Source organism: Equus quagga, unplaced genomic scaffold, assembly GCF_021613505.1.
Source record: "Equus quagga isolate Etosha38 unplaced genomic scaffold, UCLA_HA_Equagga_1.0 73442_RagTag, whole genome shotgun sequence".
Lineage (NCBI taxonomy): Eukaryota > Metazoa > Chordata > Mammalia > Perissodactyla > Equidae > Equus > Equus quagga.
Genome location: NW_025802777.1, coordinates 95,173 through 122,280, shown reverse-complemented (window position 1 = coordinate 122,280; position 27,108 = coordinate 95,173). Strand labels below are relative to the sequence as shown.

Below are 27,108 nucleotides of genomic sequence, written 5' to 3'. Positions count from 1 at the left end.
ATGATGCTGTGTGGCTTTCCTTGTCCCTGCCACCCCACAACCAGGCGTGAACTTCAGCCTGGACCACTGCAGCCCCAATGGCACAGACCCCTACAAGCCCAAGTGCCCCGAGAGCGACGCCACCCGGCAGGCGCCCGCCTTCCCCCAGTGGCTGACCGTCATCCTGCTCTGCCTCTATCTGCTCTTCGCCAACATCCTGCTGCTCAACCTCCTCATCGCCATGTTCAAGTGAGTGCCGTGGGCGGGCTGGCCCAGGCTGCCCGGACCTGCTAGCTTCCTGCCATTGCCACGGGCAGTGTGACCAGAGCGTGAGCTGGGGACCCTGGTCCTTGGAGGCGCCCAGCTCAGCCCAGCTGGAACGTGCATGGCCACTCTCCCTGGTCACTGGTGCATCTGTCCAGGGCCCTGCTGTGGGGACCAGCTCGCAGGTGGTGCCAACCCCCAGGCCGTGCTATGTGGAGGCCGCAGGCCAGGGGCACATTGATGTCTTGCTCCTCCCCTCTCCTGGGCTCCTTCCTGGGGTCAGCGGGGCTGCAGGGGGTGGGCTCCAGGTTCCTGGTCACGGACCAGCCTACAGAGTCACTGGGCACGGCACAGGGAAGTCAGCCTCCCTGGAGGGGGCTCGGGGCACAGCGGTGTGCGAGGGGCAGCTTAGATGCCCGCCTGGGGAAAATCCCGGGAAACACATTGAGCTTCACTCAGCCTCTGTCCTTTCTGAGAAAATACTATTTCACAGGTTGTTTGTGGAGAGGAAATAAGATTCTGAGGGTGAAAGGTTTGGTGCAGGCCTCCCACTTTGCAGAGAAGGGAATCGGGCTGGACGGGGCTGCTCTGAGGGCTCTCATTGTGGGCAAGCGCATGTCAGCACTGATTGAAAATGCTGCTCTGCTGATGCAGGATGACCTGTGGGACCCGGGACCCTTGTAAAAATCCCTGAATTGCTGGTCTGAGTAGGCACTGTTTCTCTTCCCCTTTTATCAGCTAAGTTGCTGAGGTTGTCACTTTCTGATTTAATGTGCACTGGCACTGTGCTATAGAGGCCAGGAGGGGTCAGCTGGCCAGGGGCTCTGTCCCTGTAGCAAGTGAAACCAGTGTGGCTGCATTTATGCACCGCTGACCTCCCCTCGAGAGGGGCTCTCTTGCCTCGGATTCGGCTCTGCCGAGGTCCATCTGCAAGATGACAGATGTTCAGAGAATAAATGCATCTGCCCGTTAAAGACATCGTTCCTCCTGTTTGCCAGATTCGACTGATAAACTCCTGTTGGAGTTCACTGCCAGGACATTGTCCATCTCCTGAGAAACGTGTTGCTTTGTTCTTCTCCCCTTGGCTCCCAGGAAGCTCAGAATTCCGAGGCTGGCTGATCAGCTGTCTTTTTCTGCACCTAGACTTGCCCTCCTGGGCGGTGTGTGTTTGCTTTTTATGGGTATCAGCCAGACACTCCAGGCATGACATGGGCGTGTTCCGTGTCTTGTCGTTCTTGGGTGACCCATGTGTTCCTTGCCTCCCTGCCAGCTACACGTTCCAGCAGGTCCAGGAGCACACGGACCAGATCTGGAAGTTCCAGCGCCACGACCTGATAGAAGAGTACCACAGCAAGCCCCCGGCGCCGCCCCCCTTCATCCTCCTCAGCCACCTGCATCTCTTCATCAGGAGGGTGGTCCTGAAGATACCCGCCAAGAGACACAAGCAGCTCAGTAAGCCAGCCCCTCTGCTGTCCCCAGAGCGTGTTCCCAGCCATCTTGGGGAGCAGACGGGCACTGAGGGGTAGGCATGGCAGCTCCTTCTGAGATCCTGGGAGCTGGGCAGGTATGCGGACCACTCAGGCCGTGACCTCCCCCAGCCCACTCAGGGGTGGGCGTGGTGAGGCTCCTCCTGCCATGTAGGCTGCAGACCCCCCGACCCAGTGGGGCCCTGGAGTGGGTCAGGGCTTCACGTGTCCTCCTCACACAGAGCTCAGGTCCCTCTGTCTGCTCCTTCCACAGAGAACAAGCTGGAGAAGAACGAGGAGGCCGCCCTGCTGGCCTGGGAGATCTACCTGAAAGAGAACTACCTGCAGAACCAGCAGTGCCAGCGGACGCAGAGGCCGGAGCAGAAGATCCAGGACATCAGCAATAAGTACGGGAGCCAGGACAGTCCTCTGAGGGAGATGCCACTGCCTCCTGCTGTTGCATGACCCCATAAGGGCAGAGCCCACCTTGGCGGGGGTAGGGGAGGCGGCGACTGGTCACCTGGGGCAGGAAGCCCATGTGGCTCAGACTGGACCTGTGTCCTCAGCTGATCCTCGGCCTCTGGGTCCTAGGGAAGGCTGGATCCGTGCGGGGAGGAGGATGAAGCCATCTGTGCTGGGCTGAGGCGGACCCCGGGCTTCCTGGAGAGGCAGGGGTAGAGGGTCCCTGGTGGAGGGGCAGGTGGGCCCACAGGAGGCCGACTCAAGGCCTGGGAGGGTGAGCATGGAGCTGGTTGGCACACGGCCTTGCTGCAGCTCTGCAGGGCGTTGCTCAGCTGGCCGGGAGCTCAGGCGCGTTCACGCCGTCTTCCTGCTCTCCACTTCTCCGCCTGCTTCCTTCCAGGCCGTGAGCTGGGGGTGGGAAAGGATCTCTGCTCTTTCTCTCCACCCTGCCCCGCTCCACCGTGGTGTGGGTCAGCAGGGCCCTTGGGGCATAGACGTGGGGTATGGTCCTGTTGTCAGTGTGGGTCTCACTGTGGGCCAGGAGGAGGGAGGGGACACTGGCCACCCAGACATGCAGCTCCTGCCCCTGGCCCAGAGGTTCCCGCAGGCTGTGGAGGGGGCATCCTGGGGTTGCAGAGGAGTGGCCAAGAGCCTGGGCTCCCTCTGCCCAGGCCAAGTGCCCCCTCCTTAGACATGGACACCTGCCTGTCTGCGCCTCTCTTGGCTTGTCTGTGCGATGGAGATGATGCTAGTATCTGTCGCTGGGAGGCATTTCCAGAAAGCAGTGGGAGTGAGCGTGTAAAGTCTTTGCACGTCCCGTGCTGGGGTCACAGCCGGTGCCCCATCACCATCAGTTATTGTGGGTGTCGCTCTTATTGTCACTGCTGCACATTAGTGATGACAGTGGCGCCTGGCCTGGTCACCTTCTCTCCATGGGTTGGGTGAAGAACCGAGACCCAGGGAGGCAGCATGGTGCCCTGGCCCCACAGCCTTGGGGCTGAGCTGACTCGACCCCGCTTGTCATGGTGACTGAGTTGCGGGTCTCAATGCGCTCCGCCGCCTTCTTTCGGATAACCACACAGCATGCCTGCGAGGCTGGCTGGGGAACCGTGGGGAGTGGTAATGTGGCTGTTGTGGGATGAAGCAACACGTAGTGAGAATGGAAGGAAACTCCCCGGCCCTTGGGAAGGCATCCCTCCGTCTTCCCTCCACAACTGTTCAGAGTGGGGCTCGGCCCCAGCTCTGCATTCACCGTCACTGAAACGTTGCTCTCTTTGTAACAGAAGAGTGTTCTTGGCAGTTGGCGCCGCAGGAGAGAGGAAGTACAGGAGCCCTGGGCATAAACAGACGAGTGTTTGGACGGATGTTTGGTTTATGGGTTGTTTTACCTATAAACACAGCAGGCCAAAGTTGGGAGAAATTCCTGTGTTATAGCAAAATAAGACAAAAACCAGACATCTCCCCAAAACAGCACTGCTCCCTTCCCCCAAAACTCCAGTGCTGCCCAGAGGTGGCTCTGTGGTTTGTGACTCAGGTTTCGGGGCTGTGGCTACAGCCTGTGGGTGAATCGAGGTGGGAGCCCAGGTGTGTGCGCAGCTGGCACTCCTGCGTCTCTCCCCGGGTGCATGGATGCGCTGTCAGAGCGCCGGTGAGCCCGGGTGTCACTCGCTGAGAGCTTCTTCTTGGGGCACCAGGCAGTGCTCATTCTATAGGAAATGCATATTAGAGGTACTTTCAATTTAAGGGGAAGACACCTGACATCGAGGCCAACAGAGCCAGGGCTGCTGTGTCTATAGGGCTGTCCGCCTGCAGACTGGCACTACGTCTCCTCAGTGTCCGGGCCCTGAGCCCGGCCTGGCTGGCTCAGCTCTGTGCTCTTTCAGGGTGGACACCATGATGGACCTGCTGGAAATGGAGCGTGTGAAGCGGTCGGGCTCCATGGAGCAGAGACTGGCCTCCTTGGAGGAGCAGGTGGGTTCTGGGCCAGGGCCTTGCGTCTGGGGCATGGATCCAGTGGGCCCGCTGGTCACTCTGCAGTATGGTGGCCTTGAGAATGAGCCCTCTGGGAAAACAACAAAGATGAGGAGGTGGGCAGTCATCCCCAACTGGAAGAGGCACCCTCATCGTCCTCCAGAAAATTCCACTGAACACTTCCCAGGCTGCGCTCCACCACACTCCACGGCGGGTGTCCACACCCTGGGCCAGTCTGAGGAGCAAACTTTCATCCCTCCTCTGGCCTCCTCGGAGCTGTCCTCTGGACTCTGCCCTGGGAACCTGGGAGGGGGCTGCTTTCTCAGGCTGCGGCTGCCCAGGGAGGGAGGGCAGCAAAGATGCGATTGAACGCTGGCGGATGATTGGGCCGAGGGGCAGCCTCAGAAAGCAGCCCCAGGTGAGAGGATGGTGGCTAGCAGGCAAAGGACCACAGCCTCCACCCCCGCTCCCCAATCAGTGTCCACTGACGGCTCCCTGACAGCCGGGCCGCACTCACTGGGGTCCGGGCCCTCAGGCTGAGACGGGCTTCCTGAATGGCTTCTTGAATGAGAGTCATCCCCTCACAGGCCAGGTGGTGCCTGAGCGCTGCCAAGGGAGAGTAATGTGTGCTAGTTCATTCATCCATCCATCCCTTCATTTATTCATCAATCCATTCGTTCATTATCCATCCAACTATTCATCCATCCATCCATCCATCCATCCATCCATCCATCCGTTCATTCATCAGTCCGTCCATCCATCCATCCATCCATCCATCCATCCGTTCATTCATCAATCCATTCATCCATCCATCCATCCATATATTCATTCATCAATCCCTTCATTTATTCATCAATCCATTCGTTCATTATCCATCCATCTATTCATTCCACGTTTCCTGTGCTCCTCTTCTATGCTGCATCCAAGACTGGCCTTGGGAATGTCAGGGTGAACAGGCATTGTCTCGTTCTGGGGGTCCTAGTCAGGGGGCACAGACATAAACATCCATTGCCACAGTTTGTTTCCACAGGGTGGAACAGTGGAGGTGGAGTAAGCACCGTGAGGAGTGGGGAGGTGGATGCGGGGGCTGATGGTCAAGGAGGCCTGAGGCCTCCAGGACAATGGAGGGCAGAGGTCGGGTCCCCACCCCTGGTGCCCCGCCGTGGGCCTGCTCTGGGTTCCCGCCCCAGGACCTGTGCTTTCTGACAAGAGCCCTTGCTGCCCACAGCAGAACCCCCAACAGTTCCTGACCCAGAGCTGTAACTAGAGCACTGCCCTTCCCAGCCTTGCTGTGCTGGGTGGGGGCAGGCCACTCGGCCCCTCTGTTGGTGAGGCATCCACCATCAGCCAGGTCTTGCCAAGGGGCCACTGCACACTGGGGTCTGCCCAGGCCGCCTTCCCCCGGGAGGGGCTCTTGCCTTGCTGACACCCCCTGAAGTGAGTGCAGCCGCTGCCGAGCTGCATTCTCCTGGGCCCTGTTAGTCACAGACGGTTCCCGCCATCCTCTGTAGTTGAGCTCGTGTGGCCTCCGGAAGTTTCTTTTCTCTGGGAGGAGCAGGAGCTGTGGAAGCCTCCGCGGGTGGTCATGTGCCACTCTTCCTGTGGCTCAGACTTGTCTTACTGGGGCTTCAAGTTGGGTGGATGGCCTCTGGTGCATCCAGTCCCAGTGGTCACTGTGTCTCATTGGCCGGCGCTGCTGGCAGTCAGCAGCCGTGACCCTGAGGGAAGCAGGACTGGCCTGGACACTGGAGGGGTGGCCCCGGCCGGACGAGTCCTCTCGGTGGTGCCCTCGCTGTTTCGGCAGCTGCCTGGGGAACAGGTGGGCTGGAGGGGTGGGCGTGCCGCATGGGGGCAGGTGTTGACCAAATCTTGTTGGGACGTGCCTTCCAGGTGGCCCAGATGGCCGGAGCACTGCACTGGATGGTGAAGACCCTGAGGGACGGCGGCTTCGGCTTGGAGGAGGGCGTCCCCACTCTGGGTGAGTGGGTGGCCGAGCCAGCAGCAGTCTCTGCCAGCCTGCGTTCCTTTGAGTCTGGGGGTCTGTGGGAGGAGAGGCGGCAGGCAGGGGCTCGTGCTGGGCCTGGAGGAAGGCTGCGATCGCATCTGTTTCTGAGCCCTGCAGGCCCAGCGCCTTGGGGAGCATGGCCTGCTCCTCCCGACACAGGTGCCAAGCGCGGCTGAGCCCCCCAACTTGACTAGGTTGGGGCCTTCCAAGAGGCTCCTGGCCCACAGCCCCCTGACCACCTGTGCATCATGCTGCAAAGGGGGGCAGCTCTAGGAGATGTCATGACCCAGTCATGTCAACCGGGAGACAGAAGGCAAAGTGTGTTTTCCTAAGTTTGTGGCCAGCCAACAAACAGGCACGAGTATCCCTCAGGTGTTGCTGGCCCCAGGGGAGCAGGTGTGCGCTCCTTACCTGGACAGGCTTCTCTAGGGCCTGGAATCCAGCTGCTGGTAGCTGCACAGGAGGCAGGTGCTGGCTGTGGGGCACTGCCATCCTCAGATCACTGTCCTCCTCGGGCCGCAGTGCTGGGGCTCTGGGGAGGGTGCCCCCTTTCGGGCTGGCACTCAACCTGGGCTCGGGGAGGTGGAGGCAGCCCAGTTTTGGGGAAATGACCGTGGAGGATGTCCCTGTCCTGTGGGCCGGGTGCCTGAGCCCGGGCCTGGCTTTGCATATGGCTCCGTGTGGCTGTTCCCAGCACCCCAGAAGGCCTCAGAGGGGCAAGACCCTGAGCTTGACGGAAGGCAGAAAGCAGAGGACCCGGGTGACGCCCACCACGTGAATGCCCGCCACCTCCTCTACCCTAGTTCCCGGGTCATGCGCTTCCCCGTGCCCAACGAGAAGGTGCCCTGGGAGGTGAGTGCCTGTCCCAGCCATGCTCCCCATCAGGCAGGGGCTCCCTGTGTTCTGGGGGGGAACAGTTCTGCCCCAAACCCTCTGACTTAAGGACAGAGGCACAGATCACAGTTCCCATCCACTGTAGCCTCACAGGGCCATGTTGAACAGATGGGGAAACTGAGGCACGCAGGTCCATACACATAGAGGTGGTAGAGCTGGGATTTGAGTCCAGGGCACCCATGGGCCTCTGATGCATGCACAGAGCCCAGCACAGCTCCAGGGCTGCTCCTACTGCCTGTCATCTGCCCTGGTACCTCTAGTCACCACACTGTCCTAGATCCCACCATCCCAGGCGAACGGTCACTTCCCCCTTTCCTGAGGGCCTGGCAAGTGAGAACAACGGAGAGAGAGAGATGGTATTCAAGTGCCCACTCGCAGGCCTTCTCTCTGGCCTTTCTGGAACATTCCAGGCTGCTGCTTCCATTGCCTTCTCCCCAGTCTCTGCCAGTTGGAATCCTTGTCCCTCTAGAGTCCAGCTTAGACCTCTGTACCTGGACCACCAGTCCAGTCACCAGCCCCCTCGGCTGGGTCCCCCGTGGGGCGTGTCCCTCAGGTCGGCCAAGCTCAGAGCCATGGTGTGCACTGGGGGGCCGTCTCGGGGTCCTTGGCTGTGATGCTTTGAGGAGAAGGAGCCGCCCGCCCTCAGTCTTCCTGGGTGCCTGGGCCCGAGCTTTGACAGGGGCCGAGGATAACAGTCTGAGGAGAACGCCCCCGTTTCTGCAGACAGAGTTCCTCATCTACGACCCACCCTTTTACACGGCCGAGAGGAAGGACAAGGACACGGTGGACCCTGTGGGGAGGTGAGTGCGCACCTCTCCACTCTCCCCAGCCCTTCCTCACGGCCCAGGCGGGAGGGCGAGGGAGCGGCCTGGGTGCTGCAGAGTGACTGTGGGAACCCACTCAAGTGGGGGTCGGGCCTCCTGCCTGGTCGGGGCCCTGTTCTCCCCAGGGGCCCGGGACACGCTTGGGAGTTGCATGGTTGGGGGTTCCCTGGCCTGGTGAGGGGCCCTCCTGTCCTCTGCCCGTGGCCTGGCCAGCCGCGTCCCAGGACTGGGCCGAGGCCTGCAGTCACCGAACCGCCCTGCCTCCACCGACTCTCATGGGGGCCGCCTTCCTGTCCTCTCCCAGCACCCTGGAGCCTCTGTCCGGGATCAGCTACAACGCCTTGGATGGCCCCGTGGACCGCCGCAGCTCCCACGGCCCCTACGCCGTGCGGGACGGGCTCCCTCGGTGAGTGCCGCCCTGCCCAGGGCTTGCTGCCGGGGTCAGCCTTCTTCTCTTGGCAATCTGCGCGTTTTTCCGATTAAAACAATAGGGAAGAAAAGAAAGATGAACCTAAAGCATTTACTGGCATCCCCACGGGGAACTCTCCCCTGCAGGACACAGTGGGGAGTGGGGAGGGTGGGGACTTGCCCCAGCTGGCCGGGGTGCCTCGCCCTGCTTCCCTGAAGTCTCCTCGATGACTTCCACTCCTCTGCGGTACAATGCTGGTGACCTTGCTGGCCGACCTCCATAGACGCCTGAGAAGGAAGCAGGAGTGACAGAAAGGACTCTGCCGGCAGGGGGAGCTGTTACAGGGCCACTGGGGTTACTTTAGGGGGTGGTGGCATGTCCCAGCTTCTGTTCTCTGTAGGGACAGGCACTGAGCCCCATTGTACAGGTGATGCATTGGGGTTACGTTTAGGGGGTGGTGGCATGTCCCAGTGTGTGTCCTCTGTAGGACGGGCATTATGCCCCATTGTTCAGGTGAGGTATTGGGTTTACCTTTAGGGGGTGGTGGTGTGTGGTGCCCCATTGTACAAATGAGGACACCCCACATAAAGATGTAGGTGACTGGTGGTGTCACACCCAGAAAGCACTTGGTGACGGCCTACCTCCCAGCCTGGGGTTCTAGAGGAAAGGAGCCTCTCTGACCCGGGGTCACTGGGGAGGTGGCACCACCAGGGTCCCGAGGCTGAGGAAGGGGCCGTGAGAATTAGAGGAATGAGGGCACGCTACTGGGATGTGGGGAGCCCCATGGTGCAGGCGGGAGCTGAGGGAGCCTGAGGGAAGAGGCAGGTGGCGGGCCTCTTGGGGAATGTTCTGGAACAGGGAGTGGGTTACTCTGCCTGGATCCAGAGGCTGTGTAAGGAGGTGTGGAGACGGATGGGGTCTGAGAACAGAGACGGTACCAGGAGTGGTTTCAGCTCTGGTGGCGGGAGGTTGTACAGGACGGGGCAGAGCGGCGTTAGAAAGGTGCAGGTGGAGCTGTGGGGGAGAGGGCAGTGTCTCAGGGGGACCAGCCAGGTGCCCGCGCTCACGTGTGCTGAGGCCTTCAGATGCAGGCACCTGCAGTGCGGTGCAGTGCGATGGGGTGTCATGCACTCTCTGGGGGACACGTCGGCCACTTTAACACCTGGCGCATCTGCAGGGGCTGACCTGCTCCCACCCCCCCCTTCCCTTCCCTTCCCTTCCCTTCCCTCCCCTCCCCTCCCCTCCCCTCCCCTCCCCTCCCCTTCCCTTCCCTTTCTTTCCTTTCCTTTCCATGGACCCCAACGTAACCTGAAGCCCCTGCTTCACCCCTTGGAGTCCCCAAGGGACAAGACTGGCCGAGGACAGCCCTGGGTGGGCGAGGCGGGTTCGGCAGGCTGGCGGAGGGGTCCTGTCTGGGCCTGCACGCAGTGGCCCCTTCCCTGCTTCCATCGAGGCGGGCAGCCTGGGCCCTGAGAATCCTGGCCTGGGGCCGGGCCGGGCCGCATGCTGCCCGTGTGAGTGCCCCTGCCTGCTGTCCCCTCTCAGCCACCCTCCCTGCCCCGTCCTGGGTCTCCCAGCAGAGGGCGGCCAACTGAGCAGACCCCTCTCCACCCTAGGAACCCCATGGGCCGCACAGGGCTGTGGGGGCGCGGGGACCTCACCTACTTTGGACCCAACCACACGCTGCAGCCCGTGGTCACCCGGTGAGTCCGCCAGCGACGAGGACACGTGGTCACCCACACGCCTTGTGAGGGACTCACTCTCTGACCCTTTCCCCTGCGCCGGAGAGCCCAGAGGACAGTTCGTACTTGGTGCCTGGTACCAGCCTCATGGCGGGGCCTGGATAAATGAGGTGCATCCCGAAACACAGGGCATTTCTGGAGTCATGAAGGTGGACCAGCTGGGTCCAGGGCACGTGCTTCTTTAAGGCTTTTGATAAAGAAATATTCTCCAAAAAGGCTGGGCTGTTCTGGTCCAACCAGCGGTTCTGGGAGTGGGGAGGACACCTCCAATGGTTACCATCTCTTTCTTTCCCTGGAGCAAGAACTCAGGAGAGGAGACAGGGTGGGGGCTCCCCCTGGTGCAGAGGCAGGTGGGCTGACCTCAGCACCTCCGGGAGCTGTGAGCCGGGCCGCTTTTGCAGTTGGAGGCGGAACCAGGATGGAGCCATCTGTAGGAAGAGCATAAAGAAAATGCTGGAAGTGCTGGTCGTGAAGCGCCCTCTCTCAGAGCACTGGGCCCTGCCGGGGGTAAGCATCGCCAGCCGTCTGTCTATCCATCGCTCATCCGTTCGTCCGTTCCACTCGCTGACTGAACACCAGCCCCTGTGGCCCCTGCCCTGGACCGTGCTGGACTCTGTCCGTGGTTCTGCATGACCGCGGCTGGTAGCCGGCCTATCAGAAGGGATTCTCCCTCCTGCTTCCTCACTTCGCAGCTGTGGAACAGGTTCAAATGCTCTTGAGTGTGCAGGAACGAAGTCAGCCCCTCTGTGTCCCTGGGGCCGCTGAGGAGGCTGAGCGGGTCTCCTGGCGGAGTTCACAGCGCTGGGGGCAGGCACGGCTCCCCACGCAGACGTCTCAGGTGCGCCCCTGCCCTCACCCTGCAGCCCCAAGCTGAGCTCTAAGGACGGGATGGCCTTGTCCAGGGGCCAGGACAGGGGTCAAACAGCCCCTCGGCTCCGGGGCAGCAGCTGGTTGTGGGGCTGAATGCCGCAGTGCAGCCCAGAGGCCTTGGGAGGATGGACAGAATCATGGTACAGAAGGCCCTGGGCCTGTCCTGTCCGCATGGGCTAAGCTGCTCAGGTCTTGCTCCCAGATCGGTCTGCCCTCCCCGCCCCTATCATTACTCTGGGGTCAGAATAGTCTCGTTCTGGCAGGAGGGCTGTGTCACCAGCCAGGCGCTGGGCTGGCACGCAGTGTCTGGGACGTGGCCCTGTCCGGGGTCCTCTCCTCTGAGCCTGTTCCTCGGTACCCTGACGTTTACCCAACTCAGCAAGAAGCTGCCAGGTTTCTCTGACATCCACCCTGTGGCCCAGGGCTGCTCTGCTGGGGGTGGCACGTTAATGGGGGTGGGTGGGGTGTGGGGCAGTGGTGTCACCTCCGGTGTTCAGGCCCCACTGAGGATTCCAGGGCTCTGGGCAGCTCTTGCCCTTGCAGCTGTGACCCCGTGCCCTCAGCGAGGGGGCCCCGTCTGAGCCCAGGTCCGGCCCCTCTCCCCGAGAGTTCTTCTGCACGATTCAGGCTCCCTCAAGGGCCCTTTGTCGCTCCAGGCGGGACACTGGCCCCAGCCCTGGCGCGGTTCCTGCCGACGGGCATGTTCTGAGAAGTGTCCCTGTGCCCTGAGCTGGGCACTGAGGGGCCTCTGATGAGCCTGCACGGGTCCCCCTGCCACAGCGAGCGAGGGCTGAGGTGGGATGGACATGACGTGGACTGTGAGGGACGCAGTGACAAACAGGGTCCCCTAGATGGGTGAGGGACAGGGAGTGCAGGGTCTGTCTCCATGGGGCAGGTGGTGTCAGGAGCGACCGGGAGCCCCTTGTGCAGGCACAGAGTGAGAGATGGGGGCTGGGGATGCAAACAAGCAATGAAGACACAGCCCGCCGCTGTGGCCTGGGCGGTGGCGGTTAGGGCACTGGCTACCTTACTGGGAGCCTGAGAGAGGCGCTGGTGCCCGGCACATGGCTGCGCCTTTGGCCTGACACGCCCTGCTCTGTCGTGGGCTGACGTGGGCAGTGAGCTCTGGGCAATGTCACTCCAGCCCCGAGTCAGCCAGGCTGCCAGACGCTTGTCCGCCCACGGCTCCTGGGGGCTGGCCAGCTGCCTGCACCAGGCAGGTGGCCAGTGGAGGTGGGTCCCTGGATGGCCTTGCCCACTTGCGTCCAATTCCCTCTCTGCTCAGGGCTCCCGGGAACCAGGAGAGACGCTGCCCCGGAAGCTGAAGCAGGTGCTCCGGAGAGAGTTCTGGCCTTCCTTCGAGAGCTTGTTGACTCAGGGTGTGGAGGTAGGGTGGCCTGCCTGCTTTGCCCCCACCTGTGTGTCCTGAGCCCCCACGGTGTGCTGGTCACGAGGGCTGCAGGACGAGCAGGATGGGGCACAGGGAACCTGCTCCCAGCCCACATCCTGAAGCTCCTGGAGGGAGGAGCTGGGACCAGGGGGCGTGGCCGTGGCTCTGGGCGTCAGGCACCTGGCCGCCCTCTCTGTCCCGGTTTCTCCTCTCTAAGTCAAGGGGGAGGGCAAGGACCTTTGCTGCCTTCAGAGGTGGTGGCGGGTTGAAGGGGGTCCTGGTGTTCAGTCCCTCCTTTCCACCCGCGCTCCCTCTTGCCCTGCGCACAGCTGGGCACATGGGGACCCACAGCGTCTGTGCCTCCCAGGACACAGGAGGGGTTGCTCCCCACGCCCTGGAGAGAGATGCGCAGCTGGTCCCTAGTGCATTTGTCAGGCCTGTTTCTTTATTGAATCTTTTCTAAATTACAAAAGCAACGTGTGTTTCCCAAAACACACCCAGAATGCAGAAGGGCAGTGGTGACAGTGACACCACGTCCACACTCACCCCCAGTGCTGCCCAGGGGGACAGTGCCAGACATTTAGTTCACTTCTTCAGGCCCCGTGTCAGCTCCATCTTCAGCTCTGTCTATACTCACACACGTGCCCAGTTTTTCAATAAAAACGGGCTACATGGTGCACAGTTCTCCATAACGTGCTTTTCACTTAATTTTCGATGGTCGTATTTTTAGGTCCATATTTACAAACTTACCTCACTCTTTTTCAAGACCGCATCGTATTTCATGAACTACATAATATTTTGTGCCACGATTTGTTTAAATCTAAGTTGTTACCACGCCTACTTTTGTCACATCTTAGGATGACACAGGCAATTGCTGAGCTGTATGGTTTTGACCTATGAACCAGCAGTTTTGTATGCTTTGTCCCGTGCATGCCTTGGGGACACCGCCATCTCTGTTTTCCTTACTTCGTAGAAAGAATTAGTCTATTTATTGAGGTGAAATCTGCATAACAGAAAATTAACCATTTCGAAGTGAGCAGTTCAGGGGCATTTAGTACATTGACAGTGCTGTGCGACCACCACCTCTGTCTGGCTCCAAAACATTCCCGTCACCCCAAGAGGAAACCTGGTACCCATCAGCGTCACTCCCTCCCCTCCCCCAGCCCCTGGCAACCTCTAACCTGCCTTCTGTCTCTGGATTTGCCTGTTCTGGACATCTATCGTAAGTGGAATCATCCAGTAGGCGGCCTTCAGCGTCTGGCTTCCTTCACTTAGCGAGATGTTTGTGAGATCGCCACCCCTCTTTAATCCCGCTGAGCAGTGGAGGCGGGTCTGGATGCCAGGCCAGAGAGCAGGGGGAGATGGGTGAGGCTGTGGTCCCTGGCCACGTGTCAGTCAAGGCTGAAGGCCGTGTCGGGGAGCAGGCCGGATGGGGCAGGGAGAGACCCAGGCCAGGGCGCAGTGGACAGCTGTGCTCAGAGCGTCCCTGGGCTGGATGGAGCATGGGGAGACACGTGAGGACCCTTCTTCTGGAAGGAAGCTGGCGGGGCTCACCCTGCGCTGTCTCTCAGGTGTACAAGGGGTACGTGGACGACCCTCGGAACACGGACAACGCCTGGATCGAGACGGTGGCTGTCAGCATCCACTTCTCAGACCAGAGTGACGTGGAGCTGAAGAGGCTGAACTCTGTATGGGGCTCGGGTCTCAGGCTCCGAGGAGGGGGGAGACTTGGGGAGAGTGTGCTCTGGAGGGGCCCCGGGCCTGCAGGGAGGAGTCTGACTGGGACCAGAGAGTAGGGGCTGGGTCAGAGTCCTACTTGGAGGGTACCAACGGGGGACCCAGGAGAGGCCAGAGGCACAAGCACACGGCTGGAGTGGAGTCAGGGCTGGACGGGCGCCCTGGGACGGGGTCCTCTGGGGGCCTCCAGGCTCATGTCCAAGGGAAGCTGGTTCACCCACCTTTGTGGGGAGACCGCCCCCCCATACATCACTCCTCATATCCCTAACGGAGAACTGGAGCCAAAGAGGCTCAGGGGATAGACTTGGCTCATTTGCCGGCTGGGGCGCCTCAGAACACGGCTGCGCCCACTCTCTCCTCCTTCAAGGACATCGGGGCTTGGCAGGGTTTTCTGAGGGGCACCTGCAGTAGGTGTCCTGACCCCGCTTCCACAGCAGAGCAAAGTGAGCCAGCCACGGGCCTGACCTGGAGTGAGGGCCGAGGCTGGGGTTGTGCCCCCGCCGCCCCTCTGCAGTCCGGGCTTTGGGGTGTCTGGGTGGAGGTGGAGCCAGCCCAGGAGGGAGTCAGGATCTGCCCCTGTCCTTGCAGCACCTGCAGCCCTGCGACCCGGGGATGTCCGTCCGGTGGCAGGTCGTGGACAAGTGCATCCCGCTGTACGCCAACCACAAGACCATCCTCCAGAAGGTGGCCACTCTGTTCGGGGCTTACTATTGACCTCAGGGGCGGGCGAGGCCAGTCCGTCCAGGGGCCCCTCGGAGACGGGCTGCTCGTTCCTGGTGCTGGCCGCCCAAGGCTCACGCAGCCCTGGACCTCAGGCAGGCAAGGGGCTGCTGCCGGGACGCTGCATGATGTGGTTTGGGGACCTGCCACCCCTCACACCAGCTGGAGTCGTCGGCCAGACAAGCTCGTGAATGGAAGGCGCCAGGGCGCCCTGAGGGGAGAGCTGAGGCAGGCGACAGGCGGCCAGTCACACCGCAGTTCCTCAGAGCTGAGGTGGCCACTGGCAGCCCGCCAGCCATCGCTGCCTCTCCTGAGCAGGCTGGCAGCCTGTCAAGGGGCTGCGGGCCCCTGGCAGCCTTGACCCTTGGCTGGAGTTGCTCCCTCCTGGTCTTGTCATCCTGAGCAGCACGTCCACCACCAGTGGTGCAGGGGCCCACAGCCTGCATTTCCTGAACAGTTGGGGTTCCCCTGTGGCCTCCTCCTTGGGCTCAGGCCCCCCACATGGCCTCCACTCTGACCTAACTCGGACTCTCTCCTGGCTTGGGGCAGGGCAGTGAGGGAAGCCCAGTTCAGCGCCCCGGGCTGCCAGGGCTGCGCCCCTTCGCAGAGACGGGGTACTGGGCAAGCACAGGCCTGCTCCAGAGATGCAGAGGGTCTCTGCCTGTTCGCTGCCTCAGGCCCCAGGTGGGGTCCCCTATACCTGCACTCCCTGCCTCCCCTTCCTGTGAGCCTGGAGGGAGCAGACGGTGGGTGTGGACAGTGGGGGGCCACCGGGTTCAGTGTCGGTGACTCACAAGCCATCAGTGTAAACCGTCAGGAGTGAACCAGAAAATAAACAGAGTCACAGAGGTGTGCGGTGGTCACGGGGCTGTGGCTGGGCCACCGAAACCTCTCTCACCCCAGGGGCAGGCTTTCCGTGGCCTGTGGCTGTCTCTCCACGGACACCCTGCAGGCCCCTCAGGTCCAAACTCTCGATTTCCCTCTGACCCCCGACCCCCAGGCTCCGTCTTCTTCATCCTCCTAGATGAGCCCGCAACTGGGACTCAGCACCCTCGGGCCCTTGCCCCGCTCCCCCACCCTGCAGGTGCTCAGGCACTGGGGTAGGGGTGGGGGGCCTGGGTTTTTATCTGGAATCACATACCCAGCCAAGCCAGCCTTCAAGCCGAAGCACCAAATAAACATTTTAAAATAGTAAGGACACAGAAAATGTGTTATTCATGCGTCCTTTCTGAAAGAATTTCTCAAAGATGAAGTACAGAAAAACAAAACGCACTGACTTAGTGGGCCGGGCTGCCATGACAGAGCACCGCAGGCGCGGCTTTAGCCACGGACACGTGTCCTCTCAGTCCTGGGGGCTGGATGTACGCAACCAGGGTGCCACAGCGCTGGGTTCTGGAGGGAGCTCTCTTCCCACTTGTAGGGCCCCCCCGCCGTGTCCTCACGCGGCCTGTGCTCGGCATGCGTGGAGACGGAGGCTGCTCTCCTTCTCCTCTTATAAGGACACCGATCCTTCAGGGCTCCGCTCTCATGACCCCGTGTAACCTTACTTACTTCCTTAGAGGTCCCACCTCCAAACACAGCCCCACTGGGAGTTCGGGCTTCCACGTAGGAATTTTTGGGAGGGATGCAACCATTCAGTCCAGAACACAGACACACACACACACACACACACACACACACAGACTGAGCTCCGTGGATAGCAAGGGAACCACTAAAATGTGCGGCTGAGTCTTGTAATTGTTGAGACACAATGTGAAAAGAAAATTGAATAGCTGAGAATTGAGTCCCAGCTGGTCTCACGGGAGCGCAGAGGAGACCCCGGGCCGGCCGAGCTCAGTGAAGGTCTTCCCTCGCTCAGGAGGAAGAAATGGATGCCGCCTAGATCCCGGGCTGGAGGGAAATGTGGGCTGACAAATGCAGGCGGGGAGCCGAGTGCATTACGGCTTAGGGCGGCCACGCGAAGGACAGAGAGAGGAGTGACTTTAAACCACCAGGGGAATTAAACGAAACAACAACAAAATCAAGGAAAAAATATCCATCGAAGATGGTTAATGTGAAATAAAATGGCAGGAGATAGTCAAAACGTGTCGGTCATTATGTCATACATAAACTGTGATTCTCATATTGGGGTACGAAAAGGACACAACAAATTTCTCTTGTTTTCCGTACATTTTCCTATATCGGTCAAAACAAAAGAGACATTTAATAGCTGACAACATGGGGAGTCCCACTAGGCAGAAAGGAAGGTATGCAAACAGCTCCAGCAGATCAACAGAACTCAGGCTCAAGTGTGTCCTTCAGGGAACAGAGAGGAACCTTCGACTGGATAAAGGTATCACTCCATCGAGAAATAGTACTTTCGTCAACTGTTATCTCCCTAACGCCATAGCTTTTTAAAATACATGAAGCAAAATTGATAGAAATTCAAGGAGAAATCGGAAACTTCACAGTAATATTTGAGACCTCTCAGAAATCAAGAAATCAAAAAGCAAAAGGAAAATAGGGTGGAATTTGAATAACGTAGTCAACAAAGTTGGGGTCATTCTGTGTGTGTCTGTGGTGTGTGATTATGCATACAGGTGTGTGTGTATTTATATAAAATATATATTATACATAGAAACGGCGTATAATTTACATATAGATTTGTTTACATATGCATTATGTGCTATATATTTATATGTGTGCAGTAAATTGTGTAACCCATAAATACAGACATGGCACATGATGAACATACTGTTCATAGTTACAGACTTCCTCTGTGTGTGTGACTTTGCACCCACCCAACGACAGCAACGAGAAGGCCCAGAGGACACACCTGGTTCTCAGACACACACAGGACAGTCACAAAAGCTGACTGCACACCACACCATCAAGGAGATCTCAGTGACTTTGTGAGGGCAGCCCATCACCGAGGCCACACGCTCTGGCCACAGCGTTAGAGCAACATTGGAACGTGGGAACGTGGCCGTACGCCAGGAGAGGACAGAAATACCTCTGGTGGTTCCAGGCGCTTGCACTTGGGACAGTGAGTGACCAGTCCCCGGACTAGCTTGCTGGGGCTGGGCGCTGCTGGTGATGCCACCCTCTGCCTTCCGCCCTCCCTGGAGAGGCTTCTGTCCTCTCTTTGGAGCCTCCTGCTTCGGAGGTGGGAGGACCAATGGGCAGCAGCTGTGCCTCTATGGGGACGGCAGACGCTGTCCCTGCGACTCTGGTCAGCGCTCGGTCCCAGGGCCATCCCCAGCTGCACGGGATTTGGGGCAAGCGAGGACCATGGGCTGGGATTGTCTAGGGAGGGCCATGGGGGCCGCCTGCGCCCTTCCCCGCCCCCCACCTCCCTCCTGCCCTCGACGTGCACCTTCAGTGGGGAGCGAGCGAACCAGAAGCCACACAGTGAGAGGATCCCATGTCCCACCCGGGGTGTGGCTGCAGAGTCTCAGGGGGAACAGTTATAACCTAAATGCATTTATTTAAAAGTCAAAAGATGGAAAGGAAATTAGCTAAGGTGATGACTCAAGAAGCTCAAAACCCAGCTACAACATAAATCCAGGGACTAAGGCAGGGACAAAGTCAGAATTTAATGAAGGAGGGAAAAATAAAGAATCGGCATTGGGGGCCGGCCCCATGGCCGAGTGGTTAAGTTCACACTTCGGTGGCCCAGGGTTTGGCCGGTTCAGATCCTGGGCGTGGACACGGCACTACTCATCAAGCCATGCTGAGGTGGTGTCCCACACAGAAGAACTAGAAGGACCCACAACTAGAATATACAACTATGTACTGGGGGGCTTCGCGGAGGAAAAAAAAGATTGGCAACAGATGTTAGCTTAGGGCCAATCTTAAAAAAAAGAATCTGCAAGAAAAAATAGGGTCTTGAGAAAGACAACAAAATTGACAAAACTTGGATTTGTGAGATCTGGGGTGGTGGGAATGTGCAGGGAGAACCCCCAGAGGAGACGGATCTGGAAATGCCAGTGACAAACGAGAGATGTGGCGAAGGCGGCCATCCTCTTCCCGCAGGGAAATCGGCAGCCAGGGAGTGGAGGCAGTCTGGTTCTGACGGCCCAGGGAAGGACGCCAGGGGGGCGGGGCTTCTTTTTGGTTTTCCAATCCGTCTTTCAAGATCAGGCAGAGAGAACCAGGAATTCAGGGAGATCCAGGAATTCAGGGAGATCCAGGAATTCAGAGAGATTGAGGAATTCCGGGAGTGTACAGGAAGGCTCAGTCTTGGCCAAAGCTGCTCAGGATAGTTTTGCCAAGGCCAACAATCCATCCATGAGGCCCTTTGGTGACCTTCGGGGTTCCCATGCAGCGAGCTGGCTCCCTCAGCTCCCCTCGGTCCTCTGCCTTTGTCCTGCTCCAGCCCCTGCCTGTGAGCTGGCTGCTCTCAATGCTGCCCAGTGGGCTGAGGTCCTGTCTGAGGGTCCCCTTGGCTGGGTGAGGGCAGGAGTGGGGGCAGTGTGGAGGCCGGGGCAGCAGAGGCCCGAGCCTGGCCCCATGGAAGGCCGGGTGGGAGAGCTGGTGGCCAGTTCACGGCCCAGAGGAAGGGCCGGCCAGGCCGCTCTGTGGTCCCTCTGTGGGGAGGGCAGCGTTCTGGCCTCAGCAGGAGGTTTTATTCATCTGCCTGATTTCATCCTGGCCCTTGTGGATGCTGCAGGCTCTGCTCCTCCACGCTGATCCCCAGGGACGTGCACGCGGGCCTAGTCCGGCAAAACATCCTTCCTGGTGGGGAAGCAATTAACCAGCTGGAGCCTTGCATTGTATCCCTGGGGCCATGAAGCCAGGATCCTGGGTGGATAAATGGTGAGATAATCAGAGCTCAATAACCGTCAGAAGGACAGCTGCAGTGGTCAGACCACGTGGCTGGGATGGCATTAGAAGGTTCCTGGTGCTTCTGAGAGCACAGGCTCACGGTCCGGAGTGGACAGTGGGCCAGCTCTCACCAGGCCCTGCGGCCTGGGCCTGGCCAGTGGCCAGCACCACCCCTTGGAGACTCTGATGTTATCACCTAGTGAGGCAGGCCAGCAACTATGAGGACCAGGAAGACACACCCACAAGTGCCCTGAATTGGTCCATCCATCCATCCACCCATCAGTGTGCACGTCATTGACACATGTAATCACCTGTGACGAGCAAACTGGTACAGCACATCACTGGTTTATTTTATTGAGGCTGAGCACACACTTAGTCACCAGCACTAATCTGCAGTGTGAGCAGCTTGATGGATTTCTTACTTATGTTAACGACCAGCACCAGATCAAGGTGTAGAACCTCCAGCCCCAGAAGCGCCCTTGTGCCCCATCCTGGTCACTGCCCTCCACCGTCATCGAATGTTGCCTGTTCTCGAACGTTCCATAAACAGAACCGCACAGCGTGAGCCCTGAGTGAACGGACCCTCTACTGTGCATAAAGTCTGCCGGTTCACCTGCATCCACACGGCAGTTTTTAGTGGTAACCACATTAGTGTGTTCAATGTAAATATTAAGAATATTCCATAATTTTTTGGCTCCCCTTTGGCGCCTCTTCAGTTTACCATAAGATAACACACCAGCAGCTTCATAGCTCAGATTATTTCAATCTCCTTGAAAGCTAGTTGACCGTTTAGAGCAGAAATAACACGGTATTGTGAGGTTCCTAGACACACGGACATAACCGTAGGACAAGAGCACAGGCCCGGAGCAGGTGCAGATCACCACTGCAGGGGTCTGAGGCTGCAGGCGAAGAGGTCTAACGTGACCTGATGGAAGACTGAGATGAGAGGTGAGAGCTGACACCGCACCTGTAAGCAGCCACTGAAACAACACAGCAGAGAGTTACAGCTCTGAGTCAACTAAGGAGAGAAAGTGGACCGAAAAAGACTCAATCTATAAGAAGGCAGGAAAAGAGGACAAGGGGACACGGTCGAGGGATATGGAAAAGAAATCAAGGAAGACAGACCAGAGCCCACGCAGCAACCACGCCTTTAAAGGAAAGCTGTCGAAGCTGGGATGCCGTCACGGGTAACACGCTGTAACCTAAACTGCCGGCCTTATTCAAGCGCACCGGTTTTCCCACTAATACCCTTGTCTATTCCAGGATCCCACATTGCATCTAGTTATTATTTCTTCTTAGTCTTTTCCAACCTGTAACAGTGATTCAGTCTTTTCTTGTTTTTTGTGGTCTTTTGAAGAGTATTTATCAGTCACTTTGTAAAATGTCTTTCACTTTCGGTGTGTTTGCAGTGCTCTCACAATTGGGATGAGATTGTGAATTTTTGGCAAGAATACCAGAGGAGTGATGCTGTGCTTTTTCTCAGTCTGTCGTACCAAGGGCTCCATGATGTCCATCTGTCTTTTACTGATGATATTAACCTTTGTCACAGAGGTAGGGTGATTTCTGCTGGGTTTCCCCCTATAAAGTTATTATTTTTCCCTTTGTAGTTAATAAATATATTGAGGAAGATACTTTGATGCTATGAAAATCCTGAAGGACGCTAAGTATGAGGACCCAGGAGGCTAAGAGTAAAGGGATGAAGGAAGACATCCCAAGCTAACCGAGTCAAGAGGAAGCTGGAGTGGCCATGTTAGTGTCAGACAGAGCAGAGTTCAAGGCAAAGAATCTGGGGATAAGGAGGGCCATTTCATAATGATAAAGCAGTCAATTAATCAAGAAGATATAATAATCTGAACATAGGGTATCAAAATGCACAAAGCAGAAACTGACAGAACTGCGAGGAGAAACAGACACATCCACAATTATAGTTAGAAACTTCAACATTCCTCTCTCGATAATTAACAGAGCAACAGACAGAAAATCAGCAACTATGTAGAATACTCGAATTGCACCATCAGCCGACTTGACCTCGCCAAAATTCATAGAGTGTCCCACTGAGCGACAGGAGAACACACATTTAAGTACACACATAACAATTATTAACATGGGCCATATTCTGGGCCATAAAATGAGTCTCAATAAACTTAAAAGGATCCAAAATATACAGAGTATGTTCTCTGACAACAAGGGAATTAAATCAGTAATCAAAAACAGAAAAATCTTTGGGAAATCCCCAAATATCTGGAAACTAACTAACATACTTCTAAACTCATGGATCAAAAAAGAAAAGAAAAGGCAAATTAGAAAGTATTTTAAAATTAATGGATATGAAAATACAACACATCAGAATTACTGGGATGCAGCTAAAGCAGGACTTGGAGGAAAATGTATAGCACTAAATGCCCATAGTAGAGAAGAAAGATCTCAAATCAGTGAGCTCAGCTTCTGTCTTAAGAAACCAGAAAAAGAATAGACAATTAAACCCAATGTAAGCAAAAGAAAAAATACAGATCAGAGAGGAAGTCAATGAAAAAAAAAAAGGGAAAACAATAGAGAAATCAATGGAACCAACAATATCAATAAAACTGATGAACTTATATCCTGACTGACCAGTGAAAGAAAAGAGACACAAATTACCAACATCAGGAATTAGAGACATGACATCACTTCGTAGTCCATATTGAAAGAGTAATAACAGAATATTATGAAGACCTTTATGCTGATAAATTCAACAACTTAAAATAAGTGGACAATTCCCTGGGAGATACAAACTACCAAATTCAGTCAAGGAAAAAAAATAACCTCAGAAGCTCTACCTCTATTAAATAACTCAACAACATATAAAAATGGTAACACACGCTGACACTAACCCTACAGTGCTCTGACACTGTGGACCAGTGCTTGCGTGGTGACCAGGATGGGGTGGGGGGAATACAAAGGCAGAAACTTGGGGTATTTACTACGCTGATTGTAGTGAGGCTTTCACGGGTGTACGCAAATACCAAAATGCATCAGATTTAAACATGTGGTTTATTGCATATCAATGACACCACAATAAAACTGTTACAAAGCCCTAGGGATGGCTCAGGTCAAGTGAAGTGCCCCCACCCCCACATTCCCTTCCCTCCTTGGGATGCCCACGCACGGACCCTAAGACACAGGAGGGTGGGGTATGGGGTAGGAGCCGGACCGACACAGGTGGGCGGACACCACTCCCACTAACCAGCTCTGGAGGCCGCTGGCGTTAGGCCTGAGAGGGACTCAGAGCAGGGGCTTCGCAGCGACGCCAGCCCCAGGAGGGGATCCCCCAGCACCAGGCAGGGGCCGGATGGGGCCGGATGGGGCGGGGCAGGGGCGGGGCTCTGAGGCTTCACCGCCCCGCCCGCCCTCAGACCACGCCCACAGCCCCTGACAATCACACCTCTCCTCCGTCTGAAAGCCCCGCCCCAGCCCCGCCCACGACGTCCTCTCAGGCCCCGCCCCCATCCCAAGCCCCGCCCCGCCTTGCCTCTACCGCCTCGACTAGGCGCCTTCCCTCGCCCTCCCTCTCTGAGTCGTCCTGGCCCCGCCCCGCCTTTGACCCGGCCCAGGCCCCGCCCCTCAATTCTCCGGCCTGGCGTCATCCTGGCCCCGCCTCTGACCAGGCCCCGCCCCTCACTCTCAGGCCTCTCGTCATCCTGGCCCCGCCCCTCACGTTTCTCCAGGCCCCGCCCCTCGCCTTCAGGCCCGGCTCCATCCTGGCCCCGCCCCTGCCCCAGGCCCCGCCCCACCCCGACAGGCCCGCCCCTCGGCCCGGCCCCGCCCCTGCCCCGCCCCTCGCCCAGGCCCCGCCCCTTTCCAGCCCCGCCCCGCGGAGCGCAGGCCGAGCCGCGTGTGTCCCAGCCGCGGACTTGGGCGCAGGCTCCCGGGTCGCTGCCGCGCACGGGTGTGGCTCCGGGTCGGGCTCCGAGCGTGAGAGAGCCTCTTGCAGAGCAGCCACGGTACTCGGCCTACAGGTAAAGCCACCGCCCCGCCCGGGAGCCTGGACACCCCCGCCCCCGTCCATCCCCCGCCCGCGGGTCCCGGGGTCTCGAGGGTCCCAGGGTCCCGGGGTCCCGGGGTCCGATCCCCGCCCGCGAGGCCCCGCGCGGCCCCGCCGCCCCACGCCCCAGCGCGGGCCGCGCGCCCAGCGCTTGGCTTTTCTCTTTTCTCGTTTTCCTTCTTTTTCAAACATAATGGAGATAAAAGGCGCCGACCCCGGTGCCGGTGCCAGGTGGTTTGTTCCTATCAGGGCCGATGGAGAAGAGCTTTATTTATTACTTAATTTTTAAGGGTTGTGAAAATTAGCAAAGTGCTCAGCTCCTGACAACAGCCCAGCCCCCGCGGAGACAAGCCGCCCTCCGGGTCCTATTCCTACCCACTGGGTCCGTCTCTGCAGCCCGGTCTTCCTGGTGTCCAGCCCCAAGGAGCTCAGAAGGGTGGACCCTAGTCCAGCCGTCACCCCCGTGATGTCCAGGCCCTGGTCCCCTGGGTGTGCAGTGGGTGTGTCCAGGGCGGGGTGGCCGGGTTCTGGACCACTTAGCTCCAAGCCTGCCCCCTGCCCAGCGGTCAGCACGACCCCGTCCTTGCTCTTCTGGGTGGTGTTGGGAGACTCCGGAAATAAGTTACAGAGACCCCCACTGGTCAGATGCTTCAGTTTGCCTGTGACATCTCCTCAAAGTCAAAGTGTGCTGGACCACGGTGGACAATGCTGATTGCTCTTCTCTTTCAGAACTGAAAGAGAACAGTCTTTCCTGGCACATAAGGAGCGAGAGTTTATGTCTTTGTCGGATGGTCACTTGCACAGTGGCGCCGGGGAGTGGGGAAGAGCAGAGATCTGCAGCACTGAGCCAGAGGGGCGTGCCCTCTGTCCCCACACGCAGTCAGATGGGCCCCATGGGCAGGCAGAGCCCCTCGTCCCTGCCGGTCCCCACAGGGGGGTCTTGCCTCCTCCTCCTCTTCTGCCTGCGGTTGGGTGCTTCCTGCCCGCAGAGCTGCCAGTGCCCTGACCACGCTGGGGCTGTGGCCGTCCACTGCAGCGCGAGGGGCCTGCAGGAGATCCCCAAGGACATCCCCACCGACGCTGTGCTCCTGAAGCTCGATGCCAACAAAATTGCCCGCATCCCTAACGGAGCTTTCCAGCACCTGAACCAACTGAGAGAGCTGGACTTGTCTCAGAATGCCATCGAGACCATCGGCCCTGCTGCCTTCTCGGGTCTGGCTGGGGGCCTGCGGCTGCTGGACCTGTCTCATAATCGCATCCGGAGGATTCCGAAGGACGCCCTGGGCAAGCTCAGCGCCAAGATCCGCCTGTCCCACAACCCGCTGCACTGCGAATGTGCCCTGCAGGAGGCCCTATGGGAGCTGAAGCTGGACCCGGACTCGGTGGACGAGATCGCCTGCCACACCTCGGTGCAGGAGGAATACGTGGGGAAGCCGCTGATCCAGGCTCTGGACTCCGGCGTCAGCTTCTGCAGCATCCACCACAAGACCACGGATGTGGCCATGCTGGTCACCATGTTCGGCTGGTTTGCCATGGTGATCACCTATGTCGTGTACTACGTGCGCCAGAACCAGGAGGACGCCAGGAGGCACTTGGAGTACCTCAAGTCCCTGCCCAGTGCCCCCGTGTCCAAGGACCCCATCGGCCCTGTGCCCTAGTGCCCGCTGGCTCGAGCAGACCGCAGCCCACCTGTCTCTCGTCACTTTGGTAGCAGGTGGTGGCTGACTCGTGCTTCTGAGACCCCCAGCGAGGTGGGTCATCACAGCTGTTTCTGCGCAGTGCTTCCCTCTTCAGAGCACTTTCCCGTGTTGCGTTCAGTCACTGCCACTTCCTTCAGGTCAGGTAACGAGGAAACCGGAGCTTAGAGACACGGAGTGACTTGCCCACTGTGACACAGTCAGGAAAGATCCAGCTGGGACTTAAAACCAGCCCGCCTGTTAACGATGTTCGGTGGCCCTTCCACTCTGCAGGCCTCTCCTGTGTGGTACCCAGAGGACGTGACAGCGTTCAGAGAAGAAAGAGCTCGTGCCCGCAAGTGTGCGCGTACCCCAACAGCGGTCTAGGGTGCAGAGCGCTCTGTTGAGGGCACAGGTCGTTCCACTGTGCGGAACGGAGTCACCTCGTTTCCCTTATATTTCCTGAACACTTTTGACCACGGAACTCTCTCCAGAGGGAAGTGGGAGAGACCAGGTGTTTCGAGGGAGGTACGTGAAAGGCGCAGCTCAAACTTACCTTGGAACAGGTTTGTTTGTTCTCAGAATGTTTGTGAAGAGGAACACCTGTACCAAAATTTCGGTCCAGTCAGAGGGAAAGACCCCAAACCCCAAAACCAAAAAACCCTGGAGAGGAACCCGAGAAAGGCCCAGAGTGGACCATCCCAGGGGCAGTCAGCAAGCACACAACATGGCCCTGCCCTGCTTCCTGCCTCGCCATCTGGACCATGTTGGTGGGCAGGCCGTCACCTTGGATCACTACTGTGCCTTGTTTTTCCATCCACTGAGACCTAAAGACCTCTCCAAGGACAGGAGGACTGCTGTTCCATGTTTCAAGGCCAATCAGCGGGGTGCTCCCTTTCTCCAGCAACCGGAACTCCTCTCTCTCTCTCTCTCTCTCTCTCTCTCTCCCCTCCTCGCTCCCCCTTTTCACCTTTGCTGCCAGGAATCTCAGAGCTAATTTAGTGCTCGGTTTTCTTACCCGTATTATTTCATGTTCAGGGTAGACGTTACCTCCACCTATATAACTCTGATCCATCTTTCCAATCTTATTTTTTACTAAAAAACCTTTTTGTATGAGTGTTTATATTTTAAACGACTTCAGATATTTTTAGGGGGAAGCAAATAGGGATAAACTACTTATGAACTTAAGGTGTGAAAGATGGACGCCCTAGATGCTTAGACAGGATTAGAAGTGGCGGTTGGTCTTTGCACAGCCTTGTGTGACTTGAAGTGAGGAGCGGGGTCATGCGGACGTGTTGACTCAGACGCAGCAGCTGAGGCAGAGCCCCGAGAGGCTCGTTCGAACAGAGTGGTGCCTTTTCAGTTATGATGCATTAAAGAGAAACGACCAGCAGATTCCCAGTACTCTCCCACTCCCAAACGCCCCACGCCTGTGTTCATGGGGCAGGGGCCGGTGTGCACAGCCTGCGCAGTGTGAACAGGGGGCCCTGTGCTGTGACGTGCAGGGTGGCACTTTTCTGCCCGCCGCCTAGATCAGGAGGCGGAGTGGGAGGCCTGGCTCAGGTGCGGCGGTTGAGGCCCACCTCGCTGCCTCCCATGGCTCGCGCTCCTTCCGAATGGTACCAGTCCGCAGGAAGCCGACGGCCCCGCCCGCTTTCCATGAGCACTGAATCCAAGCGGCCAGTCTTAGTGTTGCTCCCCTTGTGTGACAGTTGCCGTGCGGAGCAGAAGTGCGGCTGCTAGCTGACCAGCAGGACACAGGCTCCTTGGGTGATTTGGGTCCCCCTTCCCCTTCCATCCCAGGGCGCAGACAGCGGGGAGAGGGCCCCACAACACAAGAGGCTTGCCGCCTGGTGGGTTTGCGCGATGGAC

At 58.2% G+C, this 27,108-nt stretch overlaps 2 protein-coding genes and 1 non-coding gene across 3 annotated transcripts in view; all 3 read left to right on the top strand.

The window, feature by feature from the left end:
• LOC124234399 (transient receptor potential cation channel subfamily M member 2-like) overlaps positions 1 to 15,201 on the top strand; it is a 58,530-nt gene extending 43,329 nt beyond the window's left edge. The window contains exons 21-33 of the mRNA XM_046651758.1: positions 45 to 228; positions 1,514 to 1,695; positions 1,984 to 2,116; positions 4,055 to 4,142; positions 6,033 to 6,120; positions 6,842 to 6,999; positions 7,765 to 7,841; positions 8,170 to 8,271; positions 9,891 to 9,977; positions 10,418 to 10,523; positions 12,172 to 12,273; positions 13,848 to 13,964; positions 14,602 to 15,201. Of these exons, the coding sequence (XP_046507714.1) occupies positions 45 to 228; positions 1,514 to 1,695; positions 1,984 to 2,116; positions 4,055 to 4,142; positions 6,033 to 6,120; positions 6,842 to 6,999; positions 7,765 to 7,841; positions 8,170 to 8,271; positions 9,891 to 9,977; positions 10,418 to 10,523; positions 12,172 to 12,273; positions 13,848 to 13,964; positions 14,602 to 14,727 (1,550 nt within the window). The 3' untranslated portion in view covers positions 14,728 to 15,201. The remainder of the gene's footprint in view (positions 1 to 44; positions 229 to 1,513; positions 1,696 to 1,983; positions 2,117 to 4,054; positions 4,143 to 6,032; positions 6,121 to 6,841; positions 7,000 to 7,764; positions 7,842 to 8,169; positions 8,272 to 9,890; positions 9,978 to 10,417; positions 10,524 to 12,171; positions 12,274 to 13,847; positions 13,965 to 14,601) is intronic.
• On the top strand, positions 10,477 to 10,530 carry LOC124234405 (Z6 small nucleolar RNA). The gene has a single exon (XR_006887297.1). It is a non-coding gene; the product is annotated as a Z6 small nucleolar RNA (small nucleolar RNA).
• An 8,204-nt stretch (positions 15,202 to 23,405) lies between the features above and the next one.
• Positions 23,406 to 26,349, top strand: LOC124234303 (leucine-rich repeat-containing protein 3). Its single transcript, XM_046651609.1, has 2 exons — positions 23,406 to 23,534; positions 24,290 to 26,349. Exon 2 carries the CDS (start codon positions 24,349 to 24,351, stop codon positions 25,216 to 25,218), a length of 870 nt encoding a protein of 289 aa, XP_046507565.1. The 5' UTR covers positions 23,406 to 23,534; positions 24,290 to 24,348; the 3' UTR covers positions 25,219 to 26,349.
• The last annotated feature ends 759 nt before the right edge of the window (positions 26,350 to 27,108 follow it).

Coding starts and splice junctions, on each gene's coding strand:
- LOC124234303 (XM_046651609.1), top strand. CDS start 24,349: ATGGTCACTTGCACAGTGGCGCCGGGGAGTGGGGAAGAGCAGAGATCT.